This window comes from Sprattus sprattus, assembly GCF_963457725.1.
Source record: "Sprattus sprattus genome assembly, chromosome: 8".
NCBI lineage: Eukaryota > Metazoa > Chordata > Actinopteri > Clupeiformes > Clupeidae > Sprattus > Sprattus sprattus.
Window position 1 is genome coordinate 5,287,235 of NC_137927.1, and position 23,270 is coordinate 5,310,504.

Consider the following 23,270-nt stretch of genomic DNA (forward strand, 5'->3'; position numbering starts at 1 on the left):
ACTTCTCTTTATACATTTTTAAAGTAATATTAAGTAACAATAAGTTCTGTCATAGATTTATTTCTTTATTATTTCCTAATTTTCAATATGAAAATCTTGATTAAATAGATTCAAGATAGATTAAATATACAGTATATACTATATATCAATTATATCCACTATTATTTACTATTCATTATTTCTTGCATTGTATTGTAGTGTTGTCAATAGAATATTAATGCCTTATGACTTTATTCATTCTGCAGTGCTCGCTCATTCAAGCTTGACTCTTCAGGGTTTTTTATGTGTTAGATGTTGTCTTCGTTTGCCTTCATCATGGTTGCAGTAGTTTGTTCAGTGGATTATCAGATCAGTTTGTTTGTTTTGGACACGACCACCCCCACCACTACCGTCAACTCAAGCCAAAACTAACATGAAAACCCAACCCTGAGCAGAACCGAGAGAACCAATGCTGGACCGGTCCCAGCTGGCACGAGCTGGAGACAACCACAGGGTGTACGGGTGGCAAAGCAGACTTGGATCTGGGTGGCTGTTACTGTCACTGCAGTCTCTCTCTTGCCGGGGGCTCAGCTGTGCTTGTGGGGCGCAAAGGCTCCGGAGCTTTAACTCCACTGATTACTGATGACTGTGGTGAGATGCTCTACCTCTAACTCCACTGACTACTGATGACTGTGGTGAGATGCTCTACCTCTAACTCCACTGACTACTGATGACTGTGGTGAGATACTCTAGTAGAGCTGTAACTCCACTGACTACTGATGACTGTGGTGAGATACTCTAGTAGAGCTGTAACTCCACTGACTACTGATGACTGTGGTGAGATGCTCTACCTCTAACTCCACTGACTACTGATGACTGTGGTGAGATGCTCTACCTCTAACTCCACTGACTACTGATGACTGTGGTGAGATACTCTAGTAGAGCTGTAACTCCACTGACTACTGATGACTGTGGTGAGATACTCTAGTAGAGCTGTAACTCCACTGACTACTGATGACTGTGGTGAGATACTCTAGTAGAGCTGTAACTCCACTGACTACTGATGACTGTGGTGAGATACTCTACCTCTAACTCTGATGGTCTAGTGGAGTTCTGACCCCACTGACTACTGATGACTGTGGTGAGATACTCTTATGGTCTGTGCTTGGTGCAGGCAGAGGCTGAGAGATACTCTAGTGGAGCTCTAACTCTGATGTGGTTAGGGAGACGCTGAGGGCGCACAGTATAGGGCTGACAGGAGCAGCATACAGAGAACACCTGCTGCATTGGGCTCTCTCTCTCTCTCTCTCTATAATACACCAAAGGAAAGGGGAAGAACAGAGAAGCAGAGTAATACCGCTTTAAAACACACTCTACCCATACTATACATCATTCCTGGAGATTGTTTGGACTAGTTAGATATGCACCCTAATAGCCCCTAATGGCATTTAACATTAAAATAATCTGAGATCAACAGTTCACTCACTTTAGCATCCGATCACCCTAATCACTCCTACACAAGATTCAGATTGAACTTGCAAAGAGTGGAGCATAACAAAGGCAGACATTTTATTTGGTCTGCTTGCAATTATTTTGGTAATGGTCTAATGGGAAACTGATGACATGGTGATTACTGAAATGCTTACTTAACTGTTGAATGAATGCACACCATCCATTACAGAGTGTCTCTATCTAATTGTTTAATCGTTCATCGCCATGTCAACCAAAACACACAGTGTCACAGCAAATTTCACATAATAAAAACTACCTACTAACCGAGAGTGAGGTCATACCGGGAAATATCAGACTGAGGCTGTAATGTATCGACCGAGCGATAGCGATTATTATTGCCCTCTGACGTCATTTTAAAAAATATTGATATTGATAGACATCAACAGCCATGAGGAAATTCATGTAATGTTTAGTACTGCAAACTAAATGCGAGGAGTTCTGTGGACTGACCACGTTATAAAAGGCCGGTCGCAGAGCATGTTGAGTAAGCATGGCGTTAAGCGGTCGTGGGTGGATACCGTATCGAAAATCGTGATAATCAAAAGACGTGGTGAGAAAGAAAAATTATTATGTGCCACAAACCAATAATTCCATAATGTCAGTTATGAAAAGGTCGGACGTATATACTGCAACCATTGGGCCATTAAAACAACAATCCATAATCCAAAATCACAATCCAAAATCACAATCCATAATCCAAAATCACAACCCATAATCCACATAGGATTGTCAAACCTTTGGCCTCCTGGCGCTGTTGCAGCTGTGTGTGTGTGTGTGTGTGTGTGTGTGTGTGTGTGTGTTTGCCACTAGCTCTGTGTGTGTGTGTGTGTGTGTGTGTGTGTGTGTGTGTGTGTGTGTGTGTGTGAATATGTATGGTGTGTGTGTGTGTGTGTGTATGTGTGTGTGTGTGTGTGTATGTATGGTGTGTGTATGTATGGTGTGTGTGTGTGTGTGTGTGTCCTCTGTCGTCCTGTTTGGGGATGAAAATGCTAATGTGGTAATCAAAGTAGGTCAGCGGGTTCAGAGCAGAGACACTACCATATCATCCATGTCCCACAACCACCTATGGCATTCTGACATATACACTGACTTGCAGACAGACAGACACACACACACACACACACACTCAAATTCTCACACACATATAGACAACACATAACACACACAGACACACTAACAAGTCACACACATGCACCTACACACACACACATAGCCAAAACACACAGAGACACACATACACACACTCAAAGACACACACACACACATATACACACATACACACACAGACACACACAGACACACAGACAGTCACACAGACAGACACACAGACACACTCACAGACACACAAACACACACCAGACACATACAGTACACACAGCCAAACACAGAGTGGTTGGGAGACAACTGAACAAGTTAGTTTTGGTTTGTCCCTATTTCAGTCCAGGGAGCGACAGTTTCATCAGACTTTCTCTGAATGCACTATTCTGCCATGTGTCAAAAGCACATGCATAAATAAATAAAAATGTACACATAAATGAGTGCCGAGACATTGGCAAACATTCCCATCCAACTCGGTGGATATTACGTGAGTTATTGTCTGTCATAACGGTCCAAGGTGTTAATCAGGGGTCGACTGATAAGCATATTTTAGGGCTGATACCAATATTAATATCTAATGGCTAAGGATAGCCGATAACCGACATATGGCCAATAATTAGTGTGCTTGCCCGAAGGGAAGCACAGTATTGTTGTTGTCAAGTTTTCTTTCTTTATTCTCCCCGTTTTTCTTGCATCGAATCAGGCCTCGCCCGTTCGAGGTACAGACGCCGTTCAAACACCGAAACGTCCGGCCCGATCCGGTGCAACCTGCTATATCTTTTCGTGGCGGTACTCCTTGCCACTCCTTTTTTATTCCTCTTTTTCCATCACCTTTTTTCTCCATAGACTTGCATGGCAGAACTTTGAGGCATTATGACATCATAATAGGCTCATTAAACTGGCTTGCACCTGTGCTTCACTGGCTTCACTGACACCTGCGCCAAATCCAAGGAACCTCTACTCTCTGTCCCTCTCAATTTACTGAGCTTCACCGACACTCTATGATCTCGCCAACATGTGATCTCTTGGTATAAGTAGCTCTCAAAAACCCCACTGCTCGTAACCTGTGTGAATGGTTTCCGACGGGACCAACAGCAGCATCATCTCGATTTACTGACATTTTCGGTATATAAACACATAATATCAATTGGTAACTGGTGTGTTGTATCCTGTTTATGTCTGATACTTTATAAACATTTATGATTTACATTAACTTATTACACTAGGCAGCAATATTGTGAAGTAGAGCTAGAAATGGCATTGCTAGCTCCCATACTGAAGCTCACACCAGCAACTGCTCAATTTAAGACAAGAAAGGAGTTTGGTAAATTAGCTAGTAACTGTCAATGATAACTAGTTATTAGAATATATTAGCCAACGTTAAGTTGACTTTAAAGGGGCAGTCGAGTGTTTAGGTTTAGGTTGTGTCAGCTAGCTTGGATAGCTAGCTAATCATTTTCGATTGTAGCTTCACATTAGCCTCGGTAAACGTTTAGCTAGCTAACGTTAGCTAACTATGAGGTAGCATATCCTATCTAAGTTATACTAGCTAGCGATAGCCAGCTAGTAAACTAATTGCAGTATGGACTATAGGACAGGCTACGCACAACATTAATCAAGCAAAAAATAAATGAATATGTTACTGGTTTGAATAGCCTTGTCTATTTGGGCAATTGTTATTATCATTGTTACCACTTCAACTGTCAAAACTATCCGACTGGCTAAATCTGTTGGTTAGGAGATTTCACAGCATTTCATATGGAGGATATGTGGTTGATTTAACTCTAAGGCCAGCTAGGCATAGTAGTTGTATTTTGCCAACACATCATTTGAATTTTCAAAATCCAGACGTGATATTCTCATATATTTCAATGACAATTCTGTTAATCAAGTATTGCCTTAAATTATTATTTACATTGATTTAATTGGAATTCAGCTGTAGGCATGAGATCTGTATCTTGGAGACTAATTGCATCCACAATTTAAGTACTGCAAGAGACTACTATGCAGTAGACACAACACAGGAGGTCCCTGGGCCTGAGAAGGGAAGGGAAGGAGTTTAATGTGGCTATAATATGGAATTTTAAATGTGCCTAAAACTAGACTAAATTGTAATGAGTTTTCGAAAACTAGACTGAAACTAAGAAGGATAACTATGGCTAAATGTGACTAAAACTAATATGCATTTTTGTCTTAAGACTGAATCTAAAAATAGCTGCCAAAATGACCACTGAGATAGGGGACCCCTTAATCTGCAATTCATGGTTGCTAGCTCTAATCAGATGTACTAACTAGGCTTATAAGAGAAGACTAACTTTTTATGCCAACGAACACCAATAACTAGAACTAATTTGACAGACTATAAACCAATGTGATACACATGCTCTCTAGCTATACAGTAAAAGTGTGCTTACGTTAGATACTAGACCTACAGTCTAACTCTAACTGCATTAAGTCTAACAAGCTATATCTTACAATAAACTTTAAGTAAAGCAGGCTATGTAACCGCATTCATTCCAATATTGTTGCAGAGATGTTTCCTTTTACCAAGATAACAATTTCAACAATTCACTTAAGTCAGTATACGAAACTCTGGAACTATTTTGACCATGACACCTGAAATGTTTGTGCTTACTAAATATGGAAGTTTCATAATACATCTGATTGAAAACAAAAAGGTGTATTCAGTGTCACTGCAGATGGTTACACTGGCAGGCTGACAGATTCATCCTACAACCTGCATTCAACGTTGTACTGAACACATAAAACACAGTACTATACAGATTTTGTTCTCAGATATCAGTCTGTGAGGCCCCTCAACAACATATGCGCACTCGGCCACTGCAGTTGCTTGTGCTTGATGGCCGCAACAGAGCAAGCACACTCTCGCAGTTCGTTCACGAAACGCATTCTAGTTATTCATCATATTTGGCTGTTGCTAAAAATATATACAGTATAGAAAGGTAATTATAATGAGTTAATTTGTTAATAATTTCTACAACAAACAGGCAATGTGCAGATCTTACTACAAAGACATTATTATTGTTTTACAAACTAAAAGTAACTCTATGCAACAATTTGACACTTTGAGGTATTGTTTTATAGAAAACTAGTTTTGGTACCATCCTCAAATTCATTTTGATAGCATTCGGTCATGTGAAGACAGATACACACCTGTGTCTTTCCCATTAGCCATCCAGGATATGCCCTATGTAGTTCTGTGTTTCCTGGCTGGATCACCCTGCAAAAATTGAAGACAAGCTGTCAGGATTCAAACAAGGACCCAAACGCAGATCGATAAAAGCAGGATTTATTCCACAAAAAACACAGAGGATCAAAAAGGCAAACACAAAAACAGGGCACACGACCACTGTAAGCTTCCACGCCAAAAAACACAAAAAGCTTCTGTAAGTTAACAGTTCAAAAAGTATTCCTTCAAGGAGACTTAAGCAGGCAGGCAGCTTCCACGTCAAAAAACACAAAAAGCTTTTGTGAGCTAACAGTTCAAAAAGTATTCCTTCAAGGAGACTAAAGCAGGCAGGCAAAGTTACTTTCCAAAAAACACGATAACTCACGGTACAGGGTGGCACAACAGAAGCGACAATCCGACAGGGAACATGATTCAAGACAGGTTTAAATAGGCAGGGAAATCATTGGGCACAGGTGAGGAGCAGCACAGGTGGAACAGATCAAGGACAGACAAGGGGCAGAGCACATGGTAGCACATGGCTATCACAACACAGGCACATGGCTAACAAAACAAAAACACATGGAATGTCAAAACAAAAACAGAGTCCAAAATACTGACACAAGCTTTCACTGCATGACATTGTCAACTATACTGCCAAAAGACACCAGTTAGTGTGTTGGCAAGCTTCTATTAGTGTCAACTGGGCTGTTGGTGGTGTTTGCAAGGTTTTTGGTTCATGCCTTTTAGGTAGTTAGCTTACAACATGTAAGTATATAAGAACAAAAAAATTGTTATAGTTGAACTCTGTATCGAGTAATCTTTAAGTAGTGTAAACACAGAACTGATAAGGGTCAAAGAGGGCCGATAGTGGCCAGTATATTGACAAAACTCTAGTGTAAATGCCAAACACAAACAGCAACCATACCCAACCACAAACGGAGTCCTGTTAATTATTCAACACGTCTATTTATCTAAAACAGGGCTAAATTAAATTATTCAAACATATTTTAGGAAATGAAGTGCTGGATGCAGCTGTATGAAGATAAGAACAGTCAACACACACAAGTACACTCACACACACACTTTTTCATTCTGTTTCTAAGAATGACTGAGAGTTCAGAGAAAGAAATACATCCACTCTGGGTGACAGCCATCACATTTATCGTACAGCTGAAATTACATCATTGAAAACGCCACCATTCACGTCATGGCTCTTTTCTGTCCATAGTTAATTAGGTGACAGGACACTCGGTGGAATCCTGACAAGCAATTTTGCACAACAACCAATTTTTTCACCAACAACAAAAGACGTCTCACTGGTCTTTTCTGGTGACCCATATAGATCTATTTTTAGAGTTTACACATCAGGCACAGGGGGGAAAAGTATGACAAATGTATTTTGCTATGCATTGGTATTTTGTCATACTTTTTTCCACTCTGCCTGATGTGTAATCTCTAATAGTTATACACATGAGTGTTAATTAGTGAAGTAACTGGGAGAAGACGATAGTGTGTACCCATGTGAAATACATATAAGTGTTGATTAGTGTGGTTATTGGTTACTGGTCCGATTCCCTGGACAGGCCGGAGACATTTACACTCCCTGTTACCCTATTTACACCTCCTCTAACCTTATTTCCACTTTTCACTGGGACATGTTGTGTTTCACCGAGAATCACCACTCATGCACTATGGAACACTTCAGAACCATGGACAGAGGCACTGCCAGAGTACTAGATTCACTAGCAAAATCCTAGCAGGCTTAAACCTCAAACCTGTGAGGCTAATTTAGCTTTTTTAGCACTGTAATTCTGGCTTTAGCTTTAAGCACTGTAACTGTTGATCATGCTGCTTTAACTGTGGTTGAGATTTTTAGAATTAATGAATAAATCATTTACACATATTTACACATACACACACAAATCGGAAATGTTTATTTTCATGTCCTCTTATTAAGCTTTAAAAAAAGGTATTTTATTACTTTCATAACATTCTGCCAACATAACTTTCACACTTCAGAACAGCACAACGTTTTAAACCTGAAATGCCTTCTGGCAGCATTGCGAAAGCTTGTGATCTAAAGCTTTGAACGTGGCTATTGTCTCCTCAGAGGCACAGTGTAAAACAAATGTAGTCACCTATTAAATGCCCTCTGATTTCTCCAAATGAAGCAAAAAGAAGTCATCTATTGTTTTAAATGAGTGTTCAGGGAGGGTCTCAACGAATGGATGGAATACAATATATTTGTTTACATGCCTATGAGCCAATGCCTCTTTGGATTTCCCTTTCAATCATAGAAGGAAAAGGGATTGTCTTTGCAAAGTGGTTTGCTGCCGTGAATAAAAGTACTGCAGCGTGCTGGGAGTGCAGTTATGTTCCCGTTTTGTGTGTAGTAGTGTATGTGATTGTAATTATGTTGTCTGTGTGTTGTGCTGATTAATGCCTGTGTTAGTTTCCTGTGTTTGATAAACTTTACCCATGCATGGTGAATGTGACCGCCAGTGTGAATGGTGTCCTGCCTTCCTGTCGTGCCATTGTGTGTGTTAAGTAACTTTCTGTTGGCTGTGTGTGTCATAATAAAAGGGTATTGCCACAAAGAAACCAGCTCAATACTTTACAGTGTAGTCCCCATGTGCACAGACAGGTGCAAAAATCTGACAGTCACCTCTTTTTGATCTGTTTCCTGAGCCATTGTCAAGTACAATTTTGCGCTTTTACTACAGAACCATTTTTACCAAATGCCATGTTCTTGATCAATTACCCAACTTACAAGTAATCATGTTTCTCAGAGCTGTTCTATAGGAAGTTCTAAGTGGCACATTCACAGCTATTGTGTGCCACCGTCAGTACAAGCCTCTGTGTGGGACCCCTTTTTTGCACAGTTTTAGATCCTAATTATAAGACACTTCCATTTCATGATAAATAAAGAAGCAGAATACTAGGGGTTAAATCTCCCTTAAGAACTGAAAGCCTTACAGCAGGGTGAAGGATGAGGCCATGCAGCATATGGACAATCTACAATAGGAAGAAACTCAGTATTTATGAACTCAGCGCTCGACTCACTTGGCGTGGGCACGATGCAGACGATGCTTGCAGGGTTTTAGACCTTGTGTTCACCTTTCCTCAGCGTAAAGAAAAAGTCACTTTGAGGGGGTTAAAATGATGCGCTCTCCTATACTAGAACTTGCATGGCATGCTTTGACTGGGCGTCATTGAACGCCTCCTTGCCCATGGTGTGTGAAGAAACACACCATTTTCAGAACTTTCAGAAAATCACATCGTTCCAGGGGAGAAATTACAGGTTTGAATAAGAATGTACTTATTTTTTTTCTGTTCCGTTTGAGCTCCCTATGAGCAAGCCTTTATTTTCTTTCAATGTGGTGCTCAAAACACCCCTACAGAGTCCACAAGTACATTGAAGAGAGCCAAGGTTGAATCAGGAGAGCTTTCCAGTGGCCATTATTGTTCAGAATGGGCACCACTGCATTGGCATGAATTCTCTTTATGTATTAAAAAAAGAATACACATCTGAGCTCGGTAACAATGCAAACCAATACTCATTTTATGAATTCAATTATACATAATCTGCCATTAATGATATTAGTTCTTCAAAAAAATTTCAAACACTGATTGTGAATTTGTTGTAGGCTACAGTGCTAATTACACTGATGTTCGTCGCATAGCAGGGATATATAAATAATGTGTAGGAACAGGGTTTAGGATTGCTACTTGTTCTAGCATATTCCTCAATGGGCTGACGCTGTGCACGTAGCAGTGGTGAAAGGCTCCCTCTGCTCCACCACGCGACTCATTCAGCTACTTGCGCTCTGGTGTAACGGTCGACTCGTGTGCACCTTGCTCGTTAACTAGTGTCTTTGAGTTATTGACACCGTTTTGTCTGGCACGCTCACGCGTTACTCACCTGTATAAACCGAAACTAAACGAGTATTTTGATTTCCCCGTGTCAGTTTTAGTAGTTTGGTGATGTAGAATTAATCTGTTTTGGCGCCTAACACTTCCTTGACATTGGATTGCTTGTTTACTGTATGAGACAGAAAGGCACGGATAACCCTCTGAAGTCCCATTTGGTTCTTTTAACGTCTTTCGTTTTTTGGTGAGGGTTGCTATTGAAAATGAACATGCAAGTGGGCATCGTCAGCATCATGATTTACGGCATCTCTGGTAAGTTCCTCAAAAAATAGGTTGTATTATTTTACCTTTTTTATTAAGATAGGAATCGTTTAGGATGACTGGTGGTCTCATGGTTAACAACAAAGCGACAGCCTTTGCCTACAATTCGTAATACAAGTTTGAAGTACACCTAAGATTTGTATTGCCAGTTCTTCAGTAAAACCATCGCCTCTCTATGCGCCTCTTCATTGAATTGAATTGAATTTAAATTTAAGTCTTTATTGTCATTGTATTTGCATACAACGAAATGTGGTATACCGTTAACAATAGATGTCTGAGATAAAACTACAATAAAACATTGCAAGTTTTACAAACATCTCTGAATCTTTAAATGGTGTTTTCCCACAATCCCGAACTTTAACATTGAACATTATCAGTCATTGTAAAAGGCTTTCTTGTAGGCTACTTCAAAAAAGGAATCCATATTGCCGAAGAGTATTTAATTTAAGGATACTGACGAGCATCGCGTTGGTTGGCTGCAAGATTGTTCACATGGATTACAGGTAGAGAGTACTGATATACTTTTAAAGAAATGTCATACACGCTAACACTGGGCACAAAAGGGAGACACGAAACATTCTAAATTGGAACATGTACACATAAATGCACAGCATTCTGGAAGTCACTTATAGTATCTCACCTAAAGCATGCAGAAGCTTCACAATGTGTACTCTAGTTAAAGGCAAAGTCAGCGAAATTGTCAATACACTTTTCGTCAAATTCAGCTAAATTGTTTTCGTGTTAAAAAAAACTCCAGTGCTGGTTACCTACAGTCCAGGCTCCGTAAACGGGAAATAAACATATTGCCTCAAAACACAAACATATTGGCCTGAGACTAAAACAATCAACACCTTGCTTCAGGAGCATGCAAGGCAGGGCTAGTGTAATTTGATTCGCCTGTTAAACGCAAATATCAATATTTCGCTAGAATCGCAGACACTAACACAATGTTCTACTGCACCTATCCTCCTATCTTTAGCCAGTTTCACTCTGGCAGGGGGACTGCCAATGAAAACTAGCCTTTAGGCTACAATTGGGTGCATTTACATGTTAATGTTTATTAATGTGCACTGTCCCTCTTCATAAAAAACAAAACAAATCAATCAATAAAAAAAAACGGTGTTTAATGCCACTGGTATGAAACTGCTGGTCTGAAATTGCAGCTCGGTATGTTTGCAAAGAAACGGTCCTGTAAACGTAACTTAGGTGACTGTGTCTCTTTATTAGGCTGCACAGGAAGTAAATATCCTTATAATCGAGCTGTTGATCCCAGTGGTCCTGTATATATCTTATTTATTCAACTATTCCACTTTACATATTCCCCTATTCAGAGGCAACAGTTCACTGTGGGATTTGTCATATATTGCAAAGTGTCTTCCTTTGGTGGCATAGACAATATTTAATGTCCACTGCATCGTCTCTCGCATGGGCTGTCTGACATGCAAAAATGTGAAAATATCTCAGTTTTCATTTCATATGACATTTGTGAGTGAATTATAAATGATTCCACTTTAAAACGGAATAACTCATCATAGATATGTGATCATTAGTCTGTGTATATAAATGTGAAGACACATACATATAGTTATAATGAGTGCTACATTGACTTACAGTATAGCTACTTTTTAAAGGCATTATCAATGCCGTTATAGGACCTTATAAAGGCATGCTTCATTGAAAGTGTTACGGTGCAAATCCATACCAGCGACGCGACCCGCTTCCATCGCTTTGAGTGGGCGTGGTGTAGCGTGTGGAAATAGCATACAGTCCTACAATTTTCAAACCGTCAAAGACGACACCAAACAATCTCATTGGCCGCTGCCGGAAAAAACCCAATGCATTTCAACGGGAGCCAATCCATTGTAACATAGACCAGCGATTTGGGCGACGCGACCGATGAAAATTCGAACATGTTGAAACTTATGCAAATGAGGAGCGATTTTTCCCGGCAGCACCCAATGAGATTGTTTGGTGTCGTCTTTGACGGTTTGGAAATTGTAGGACTGTGGCATCGGTTGGTCGTTTATGCTATTTCCACACGCTACACCACGCCCACTCAAAGCGATGGAACTTGGTCGCATCGCTGTCATGGGTTTGCACCGTTACCGTCACACAAACTTATGATGTCTTACAACCCCAAATCAGAAAAAGTGGGGATGGTACGGAAAATGCAAATAAAAAAAGAAAGCATTGATTTATACATTTAGATTGACTTGTATTTCATTGCAGACAGTATGAACACAATATATTTCATGTTATATCTGGTCAACTTAATTAAATTTGTAAATATACATCCATTCCTGCCATTTAGGCGTGCAACACATTCCAAACAGTTGGGACAGGGGGAAACTTAAGGGTAGTAATGAGGTAGAATAATTAAATAATGATGTGATTTGAAACTAGTGATGGCAACAGGTCATTGTAGTCATAAATTGGTACGAAAGCAGCATCTAGGAAAGGCCAAGTCCTGAAGGAGCAAAGATGGGCCTTAGAGCACCAGTTGGCCAGCAAATACCTGAGCAACTAATTGAAATGTTTAAAAACAATGTTTCTCAAAGCAAGATAGGAAGGGATTTGGATATTGTCCCCTCCACGGTGCATAACATTATAAATAGATTCAAGGAATCTGGAGGAATTTCATCGCGTAGAGGGCTTCCAGCATTACAATGCGTAGTTACCTCCACAAATACCAGTTAAAACCTTACTGTGCCAAAAGGAAGTCTTTTGCTAAGTGTGTCCAGAAGCGCCGTCGACTTCTCTGGGCTCGGAGGCATCTGGGATGGCCCATCACACAGTGGAAACGTGTATTTCAGGTTATTTTTGGAAGAAATGGACGCCATGTGCTCCGGACCAAAGAAGAAAAGCACCATCCAGACTGTTACCAGCAACAAGTCCAAAAGACTACACTTCAGTGATGGCCCCATTAATGCCGAAAAAGTGTTTTTGGAGATTTTGGAGCAACATGCTGCCTTCAAGACAACATCCTTTCCAGGGAAGCCCATGCATATTTCAACAGACAATGCAAAACCACATTCAGCACAAATTTCAAAGGCATGGCTGAGGAAGAAGGGTGTGTGGGTGCTGGACTGACCTGCTTGCAGTCCTGACCTGGCCCCAATAGAGAATGTGTGGCACATTTTAAAATGCAAAATGCGACAATGAAGACCCCATACCGTTGCACACCTTTAGAATTGTTTGCAGGAAGAATGGGACAAAGTTACGGATGAAACGCTTCCTCACTTGATGTCTTCAGTCCCTTAACATCTTTTAAGTGTTGTGAAAAGGAATGGCAACATTACAAAGTGATAAATGCTTTACTGTCCCAACCTTTTTTGAAATATGTTGCAAGGATCAAAATTGATTTCAGTGTTTTTAAAATGCATGAGGTAAAACATCAAATCATTTGGTTTTGTATTGTTTTCAATGTAATACAGGTCAAAGATAATGTACAAATCAATGTTTTCAGTTTTTATTCAAATTTCACTGTCCCATACCGTCCCAACAATTTTTTTTATTTTTTAGATTAGATTAGATTCAACTTTATTGTCATTGTACAGAGTACAGGTACTGAGACAACGAAATGCAGTTTAGCATCTAACCAGAAGTGCAAAATAGCAATAAAAGTGCAGAGTATGTGCATATGTAAAGTGGAATAATTGAATAAATAAGATATATACAGTAAGAGTTGGGTGTGAAAAAATAACAGAATTGGGACTAGCAGCAATTGAGGTAGGAAGTGTAGATAGGTGTTAAATATATAAATGTGAAATATATAAAGTGCAGGTGTGAGTATTAGTGGTGGTAATAGGTAAAAAAAGAAGTGAATGAGGTATTAGTAATATAATGATTAGTAAGTGGTGTAAGTACGGTTAGTACAGTAAAACAGCAAAAAAATATTAGGGCAGGTATTACAGTTAAGAGTTGGGTAGACAGTAAAGTGTGATAAAAGACATTCTTGTGCAAATGTTCAATGTGCAAATGTTCAGTGGTTGGAACTTGTGTGGCAGTCAAGCCAGGGTGAGGGTGGGGGTGGAGGGGAGGGGGGGGGGGTACAGTGCAAATGATTAGTGGCTGGAGAGGTGTGTGGCAGTCAGCCAGGGGGGAAGTGGGAGGTATAGTCTCAGGGGTGGGGGGGGGCTATCCCCGTGGAGCAGAGTTCAGTAGGGTGACAGCCACAGGGATGAAGCTGTTCTTGAGCCTGCTCGTACGGGAGCGGAGGACCCTGTAGCGCCTCCCAGAGGGGAGGAGAGCAAACAGTCTGTGGCTGGGGTGTGAGCTGTCCTTGGTGATGCTGCGCGCCCTCTGCAGACATCTCTTGCTCTGGACAGCCTCAATGGTGGGAAGAGTGGAACCGGTGATGCGTTGGGCGTTCACCACCCTCTGCAGTCTTTTTCGGTCGGCGGCAGCTGCTATACCTTGTTTAGATGCAGTTAGTGAGAATGCTCTCAATGGTACAGCGGTAGAAATTCTCCAGAATCTGAGGAGACAGATGGGCCTTCTTCAGTCTCCTCAGGAAAAAGAGACGCTGGTGTGCCTTCTTGACTATTGATGAGGTGTTAAGGGTCCAAGAGAGGTCCTCAGAGATGTGGACACCCAGGAACTTGAAGCTGGCAACACGCTCAACCTCCATCCCGTTGGATGGGGGTGTGTGCGCCATCTTTCTTCCTGAAGTCCACAATAAGCTCTTTGGTCTTCATGGTGTTGAGGGCCAGGTTGTTGTCAGCGCACCACAGCGCCAGGTGCTGGACCTCTTCTCTGTAGGCCGACTCATCGTTGTCGCTGATGAGGCCAATTACCGTTGTATTGTCTGCAAACTTGACAATGGTGTTGGAACCATGTACAGGTATGCAGTCGTGGGTGAAGAGGGAGTAGAGAAGAGGACTTAGCACGCAGCCCTGTGGCACGCCTGTGTTCAGGGTGAGGGTTGAGGAGGTGTGGTTCAGACTGGGGTCTGTTGGTTAGAAAGTCCAGTAACCAGTTACAGAGGGAAGGGTTGATACCCAGGTGACTGAGTTTCATGATCAGTTTGGAGGGGATGACAGTGTTGAAGGCTGAACCGAAGTCAATGAACAGCATCCTCACATAGCTGTTTTTATTGTTCAGGTGAGAAAGGGTAATGCCGTGGAGATGGCATCCTCCGTGCTCCTATTCTTACGGTAGGCGAATTGGAAGGGGTCCAGTGTAGGTGGTAAGCAGCTTTTGAGGTGAGCCAGGACCATCCTCTCGAAGCACTTCATGATGGTGGGGGTCAGTGCAACAGGGCGGAAGTCATTTAGGCTCACTGCAGTGGAGTGTTTTGGCACCGGCACGATGGAGGTATTTTTAAAGCACGCGGGGACAGTAGCTTGGGCCAGAGAAAATTTCTGATTTGGGCTTGTATTTATTATGCATTATTCCATCTTAAATTACAACCATTTATAATTAAATGATATAATGTATCATACAAGTGTTTATGAGTCATTGTGAAGACATTGTACATACGTAGTTATAATCATTGCTACAATGAACTTCTTCAGTAGATTTGGACGCCATCCTTCATTAATTCTGTCTCTTCATGTAATCCCAAATCACACTGGTCTCTGCCAGTTATGAGCTGATGGCCTTTCGTTTTTTTGATCCGCATTATGGTTTGTTACTTTGTCATTGTCTTTCTTTAACAGCATGTAAATGTCCCTCTGGAATACCTCTCAATTTCCAAAAAGAGTGTTTGAAAATGTTAAATATGATATTTCCTGTCGACACACTAATGCTGGGTGAATGTTTTATTAAACAACCATGCTTTAAAGTTTTGCACAGTACTGTAGGTTGCAAAACTATTGAATTTGAGCCATTGGTTTTTAATGTGACCCAGACTTCATTTGTGGCATTCATTGATTCTGATGGGTAAATGGCAGTCTTTTATTTTAATTAATTCTGTAATTAGTGTGATTGCTCAAGCACAGATAATTGCAAAGCAATACTTATGCAGTAAGCTTATCACAGTATTGATCTTCTTGATCTGTCTTTTGGCACCGCTTCTGCTCGTAGCTCTTTGAGATATCGACACCATCGTCCATCGTCTGTCCTGATCCTGTGTAGTGCTCTTGTGAAAATTGTGTTTTTTTTATTGTAGTTTTCCATCCCTCTTTCTTCACATTGAAATGAATGATGAAATGCTTGCCTATTGTGACATTCCCTCTGCCGGCTGTAGACCAGAGCCATTTAGACCAAATGTTTTAGAGTGCGAAACTGTAGAATTATCTTGTTCAGGTCTCTGATGTAGCACCCCATTCAGTGCCTGTAGTCGATTGGCCTACCATGTGGCACTGGAGTGGGCAATCAACCCCTTCGATAATCGACCACAGGCATCAAGCTCCACAATTCATCCAGGTATAAGTCTTACTACCTGATGCTGAAAAATATGTAGGCCTATGTTACCAATCAAATTGGCCTGCGATTTTCAGAAGTTGGAAATACATTTGAAATTCATTAGCTAATTGCTAACAGCGAAAACTTTTCATGTTAGTCGACAGTGTCAGTCTGACACTCACTTTAGTCGTATCTCCTGTTTCTTATTCATGTTTGCTTAAAGAGCAACTTTTTCTTTACTTATATACGTAGGTGCACCTCCTTACAAGTCAGATTCCTCCCAGACAGATCAAATCAATGTTAAGGTGCTCTCCATTCCTTGTTCTACCAAAGAGGACCTTTTAGAAGACTATGGGCCTGATTTACTAACATTGCGACCGCAGCTTAATCTGCGCCTTTGCCAAAGCGTCACTGATGCATTTCATTGGCCCAGAGGCCGAAAATTTGGGCAAAACCCCCCCTTACACCAGGAAATGACATAAACGCTTTCCCGTCCTTAAAGGTAGAATGACGCAACAGCGCTCCAGGGTTTAAAGGTAGAACAGCGGCAATGCTTTCCCGGCTTAAATGGGTTAACTGGAAAAGTGTTATTCGTGTTGAAAAAAATATTTCTGTGCATTGTCTTTGTCTTCGCCTTGTTCTAATAACTGCTGCCATATCGAGGTTTGCACACTCAATCAAAATAGCGCTTCCTGGTTAAGACGTGCTTTTATGAGGCGGAGAATTATCCCGCAAATTAGAGATGCACTCTCGCCAGGCAGTTTTAGTAAATACCACGGAATACATCATTAGGCGCACTTAACGTCTCTCCTCCCATATATTAGCGGCACACACCCATTTTTCCTTATACCCTCCCATCAGCGTTAATCTGCGCTTTCCCTCAAATGCGCCTCCTTTGTAAATACCGTTTTATGTTTACACCCGCTATTTTACGCCTGAAATTGGCGCCATCCTGTTAGTAAATCAGGCCCTGTATGTCTAGACAATGACTGTATTCTTTTAGTAGACCGCCTTTAAAGTACGTTATCTAAGTATCATGGACAGTCTTTACACTCAAAGCATGGAACATTTTTAAGACTATCCTTGACAGATTACCATATTTTTGCCTTGATCGGGAAAGTTCACACAAATTAATACTGTAAACTCATTTAACTCAAATCAACTCAACTGAAATACTTTATTTATTATAACCTGCATGTGCTGTTTGCTCATGTGTTGGGGCTGTATGATCTGTTGGCAGGGCGAGGGCTGTATGTGTATGTGTCAGTGAGAGGGAGAGAGAGAGAGAAAGAGAGAAATGTCGTGTGACCTGTCTTTTTTTGACATTTTGGAGATGAGATTAGCGCTGGCAGATCCTATTTTGAGCGTGAGTACGGAGGTGGCAGGTCCTTCATGAGCAGCCAGTAACAGGAGATGCATTCCCCTGCACTTATTCTCCGGATATCCATCATGTTTTTAATGTCAAGTGAATGAGCTTGGCTGATGGTGACAGAGCCATTTTTCTCTGAGAAAGAGGATCTATTTCAAGAGATTAGGAAACAAATAGGCATACTATATTGTGTACGTATAATAATATTGTGGTGAAACTAAAATTACATGGATGTAGATAGAACTGCAAAACACAAACGACTGCATAAAAGACCGATCTTTTACTTTTACTTTCAAGTTCTAGTTTCCTTTCAGGGTTATTTATACAGCGCCAAAACAAAATTGTCTTAAGGCGCTTCATCCTGTGCATTGAAGAAGCAGTATTGCATTCGGGGTAGAGCAATATTGCTGGAAATGCGATGGACTATTCCAAATAAAAGGTCTATTTGTCATCAAAGGAGAGCTAGAGGTCATTGAGAGGTCTTTTCATCTTCCTTTGCTAATAAACTTCTTTCTTCTAGGGATTGAAAAAGTAGGAGGCCCTAATCAGTTCTTTTTTCCTAGCTCTAGTGTTGTGTCCTTTGTGATTGTGCGAAAAGAATAATGGCTTTATATTGCGAACCAATTTCTCTGGGAGTGCCACCCTTCGGGGGGAGAGAAAAGCTAGTGTAAGCTGCTTAGTGTGTGTGTGTGTGTGTGTGTGTGTGTGTGTGTGTGTGTGTGTGTTTCGCCACGTAGCTGTGCTGGCGGCCTCCAACGTGTCCGAGGAGCATGCCCAGTGTCCACTGGGCTTCTTCCCTTGTGGCAACCTGACCGTGTGCCTTCCTCAGCTGCTGCACTGCAACGGCGTGGACGACTGCGGGAACCAGGCGGACGAGGAGAACTGTGGTGAGTGACGTCAACCCCCCAATTCCCCTGGGTTCTCCCTCTCTCTCTCTCTCTCTCTCTCTCTCTCTCTCTCTCTCTCTCTCTCTATCTTCGTCACTCCCTATCTTTCTCTATTCAACAGTGTATGTAAGTTCATCTTTACAAAAAGAAGCCTTTCAGCTATGAGAAATTAAGAATTTGTCTTAGCACCACATGAGAAGTTGAGCTGAACAAATGTTCACGGTCTACACACATACCCTCGTGCAGGGTGCAGACAGGTGAGCTCAAATGTTCACGGTCTACCCTCACACACACACACACACACACATACACTCGTGCAGGGTACAGACAGGTGAGCTCAAATGTTCACGGTCTACACCCACACACAAAGACACACACACACACACTCGTGCAGGGTGCAGACAGGTGAGCTCAAACGTTCATGGTCTACCCTCACACACACACACACACACACACACACACATACTTATGCAGGGTGCAGACAGGTGAGCTCAAACGTTCACGGTCTACCCTCACACACACACACACACACACACACACACACATTCGTGCAGGGTGCAGAAAGGTGAGCTCATGCAACTTCAGCAAGCACAGGAAAGCAGCTCTTATTTGTGCGCCAATAGACCAACGCCTGCCCGCTCTGTGGCGTCTGTGCTTTGGACAGGTAGCTCTGCACCTGCAATGACCTAAACCTGATCATTTGTGAGCTTGCTCTGCATGGTGTTTTCTCTGCTGGTGTCTCTGACCTCTTTTCTCCTGTCTCCGTTTCCTCCGAAACATTTCCTGTACTTGATGTTTGACTGTGTTGGATACATTTCGATCGTTGTACCTTTTTGATTAAAGAAAATGATATCATTGTTTACATTGTTATCTAGACAAACTTCATGTTTTGAAGATGTGTTACACAAATCTGTCCCGTCTTTGGAGCACCTGTTAAGGGAACACACTGTGAAGGCAAGTTTCATGCCATTAGCCCACGTCCCCCTCTGAGAGATATCTCTAGACAGCATGGTCACATCTCACTCATGTAGACACAGGCCAGTTAAAGGTCACACAATACAGAAATGTGCACAGAATCATATGTGGCAGTTTATGTGGGTGGGTGTGTATATTTATGTGTTTGTGAGTGTGTATCTGTGCATATGAGAGTGGGTGTGTGTGTGTAATGTTTCTGTGTCTTTGTGTGTAGAGTGACAAACCTCTTAGTGACCGCAGCTACAGAGAGTTTTTCACACCAAAGCTATCAGGCATTACTCTCCCAGTCATCTTCTAAAAGAGGTTGTGTTGTAGAAACGCCCACCATTATCCTGCAGCTCCTCGCAGCTCCCTGCAGCTCCCTGCCGCTCCCTGCCTCCCACAGAGCCACAGGCAGCCTGGCTAACCTTGGTGGAGAGCTGGATGATTAACAGGCCAATCAGATGAGAGGCGACTGGCCGGGAGAGACTGAGAGAGAGACAGATAATATTTGTCTTTTCTGAAATGTTTCAATTTGCTCATGCTGACCATGCTCTCCTCCCTGAGTTTCATCCTTCCAGTCTGCCCTATTTGTCCTCTCCTGCTCCACCTTCTGATGCAACTGCTGGACATCAGAAACCCCGGGATATCGATTTTAACACTCTCCAAAACTTAGAAGGAAAAGTGCCGTGTTATTAATGGGTTTGACTTAGGCTAGCTTTACACGACAACGATCTGAACACAAACCGCAAAAGTGGCGTTGCGTTCCCACTTTTTATTTCGCGTTTAGACGAGAGTCTTTGGGTGGAAATCTGCATGCAGACGGTGACGCAAAAGTTTGTGAAATCGAACTTAACCGGTGCAGACGTGGAGGTACTGCAGGATGTATAGGCTATGTGTCCATTCTATTCCACTATGACTATTTTAACGCGATTGGGTGCTTATTTATTTATTCACTTACATTTGCAGTGTTCGTGTACATTTACATTTAGTCATTTAGCAGACGCCTTTGGCCAAAGCGACTTAGGCTACAAGGGATAGAACAGTCAAGCTACGAGACCTAGTGTAACAAACAATTGCCCTAGGTAATTAATGTGCCTTCTCTGTTCTGTTTTATCTGTGATTACTCGACTTATTTGCTGAAATGACTCCTGGATAGATATCAAAGCAGCTTGAATCTCCGACTGATGGAAATAATCCGACATGTTTGTTGTTGTTTGGCTGTACTGCACATGGATATGATGTCAACGCATATGCGAGGATAGCCAGCGTGAGCAGCTCAGAGCACACTTTTGCGTTTTCAACCCTTTAGACGGGAACGCGACGGTGGAGCGTTTTTAAGATTTCCACTCTGGAGGGTGGGTTCATTTTTTTTGCGTTTTTAAGCCCCAAAAACGCCGTCTAAACAAAAGGCACATCTGATAAAATATTTTGTCGGTTTCACCCGGGAGCGTTGTCGTGTAAAGCCACCCTTACAGAACTTCCAAAACGATCACACTTCCCATCTTTAAATAAAACAGTGTGCTGAGGTACCCACTGTGCTGGCCTACTTCCCTTGCATCTCGTGCTCATTCCCATAATGATTAAAACAACAGCAGCAATACTCACACCACCCACAACAGCCTAATACATGTAGACTGCTTTCAAACTACATCATAGGATTCGCACAGTGAAATGTGAGATAAACAGCAAGAAATAAATGAAATAGTGAGGTATAAAAAATTGAACATTTGCCCCCGGCCCAGGCCGCCACGCCCCCCATGGACTGCACTCTAACACTCTACCCTGCAACTACTGATGCACCTCAATACGTAGATATATTGCTTTTTTAAATGTACTAAGATATTTATAAATCTATTTATTAATTGTTATTTATTATTATTTAGCTGTGGAAAATAACATTCACAGCATCCTAAGTTTATTAGCTGTCTGTTGCTGCCTCTACTGTCTCGTTGTCTTTGTGACAATGACAATAAAGTACTTTGAACTTTGAACTTCAACTTTGAACATATGGAGTGAGATATAATAGTGAGATAACAGGTAACAGTGAGATATACAGTAATATACAAGAATATATACAAAATAATTCTGTGTCACAATAACAGCAGACTTGTCCTGAGTGACTGAAGTGAACCTGCTCTAGCTAAAAGCTGAAACGGTATGGAGGGATATATCTTCCATTGATGTTAGCAGTAGAAAAAATGGTTTAGAGAGGCCAGTAGCTTGCAGCTATGAATGTGCTGGTCCCTGATTTTTCTTGGCAAACCACTTTATTAGTTGTAGTCTCTGTCTGATTAAACATGAACAGAGAAAAATGAATACAAATCCTGTATTAGTATTTGCTTTCCCCCTCTGGGATTGCGTGTAATGAAAGACGCTGTTGTTGTATCTGTATCTGATGGATTTGCTTAAAAAAAACACTTGGGCCTTGGGGCTCAACAACAAAGGCTCTCATCCTCAGCAGCACGCTATTATCTGCTCACAGTTACCGCTCACATCAGAGAGAGCGCCGGGGGCCTCCAGGCAACTCTGGCTTTTACAGGAGTCAACCGTACTGACAGAGGTGGCATTCAGCGCAACACAGCACAATGTTGTACAGACAGGCCGAGGGCACCATTGTCATCGTGGAAGTCTCAGTCAGGGGCAGCGGCAGCGACAGCGGAGGCACGTGGAGCCTGCCTGAGGCTTTAACACCGCAGAGACGCGTTAGAGAACACATCACTATCAAATAGATGGGAGAGAATCAGCTGCTGTAGGGGCAAGGCTGGTGACAGTGATGCCACTGCCTGTGCTGTCCTTTGAATCAACGATGTTTGTGGTGTCAATGTGTTTGAACTGTCCCAAGTGGTCATACATGGAGGCAGCATGCCCAGGCCAGCTGAAGCTGTTTACCATATTTGCAACAACTGAAAACCAGAGATTTGACTCCATTGCAGGGACCTCTCAAGACATCAGGACAGTTACTGTAGTAAAGACACAACTAAGCAGTCAGTGTGGCAAGCAAAGAAGTGAGAAGTAGGCAAAAGGCAAAAATCCAGAGACAGCAGTTGGGAAGTGAAAAGACTGGGCTATCAAAAAACAAACAGCTTGATGGGGAAACGAGACACAGGTGAGAACATAAACTGCCGGGAAAACTTAACAAAGGCAGGAAGTGATACACGACAGGTGAGGGGTGGGGTCAGAAGCACATGGAAACATTGAGAAACAAAAGCACATGGCAGGGCAACAAAAGCAAAATCACATGTGCCAACATAGCCGAAACATACAGACAGCCTATACAACTGAATCACCTGCAGAAGGCACAAAGTAACTAGCCAGAGTCCGAACGGGATGTCACAGTACCTTAAGGTACATTCAGACGGTCTGCTTCAACAGAGACACATCCCACTTTGAAAACTTAGGTCCTCTCTTCAGGGCCATTCCCCTCCCAATCCACCAGGGACTGGTGGCCTCTAACTCTCCATTGATCTGCCATCAATGACCCTGGTTGGGTTGGAGGTGGGCTGGTGGCGTGGACTTACAGGCTCTCCTTGAACGATGGAAAGCGCTGGGAACCCTCATGGCCCGAGGCGGACGGTGTCTGACAGCCGCCAGGTTGACAACCTTGAAGATGGGGAACAGACTCCGAGCTGGCTTCTCCCTCTCCCTACCTCTCTCTCTCTCTTGCTCTTGCAGTGATATATTTAAAACAATACCCAGACGGTTAAACAACCGAGGTAGACAACCAGATCCTCTGCCCGGT

At 42.1% G+C, this 23,270-nt stretch overlaps 1 protein-coding gene across 1 annotated transcript in view; it reads left to right on the forward strand.

Annotated features, from left to right (window-relative positions):
- Window positions 1-23,270, forward strand: part of rxfp1 (relaxin family peptide receptor 1) — a gene marked incomplete at both ends in the record, with an annotated part of 108,985 nt that overhangs the window by 30,074 nt on the left and 55,641 nt on the right. Inside the window, one exon of the mRNA XM_080843048.1 lies at window positions 18,425-18,574. Within this exon, the coding sequence (XP_080699174.1) occupies window positions 18,425-18,574 (150 nt within the window). The remainder of the gene's footprint in view (window positions 1-18,424; window positions 18,575-23,270) is intronic.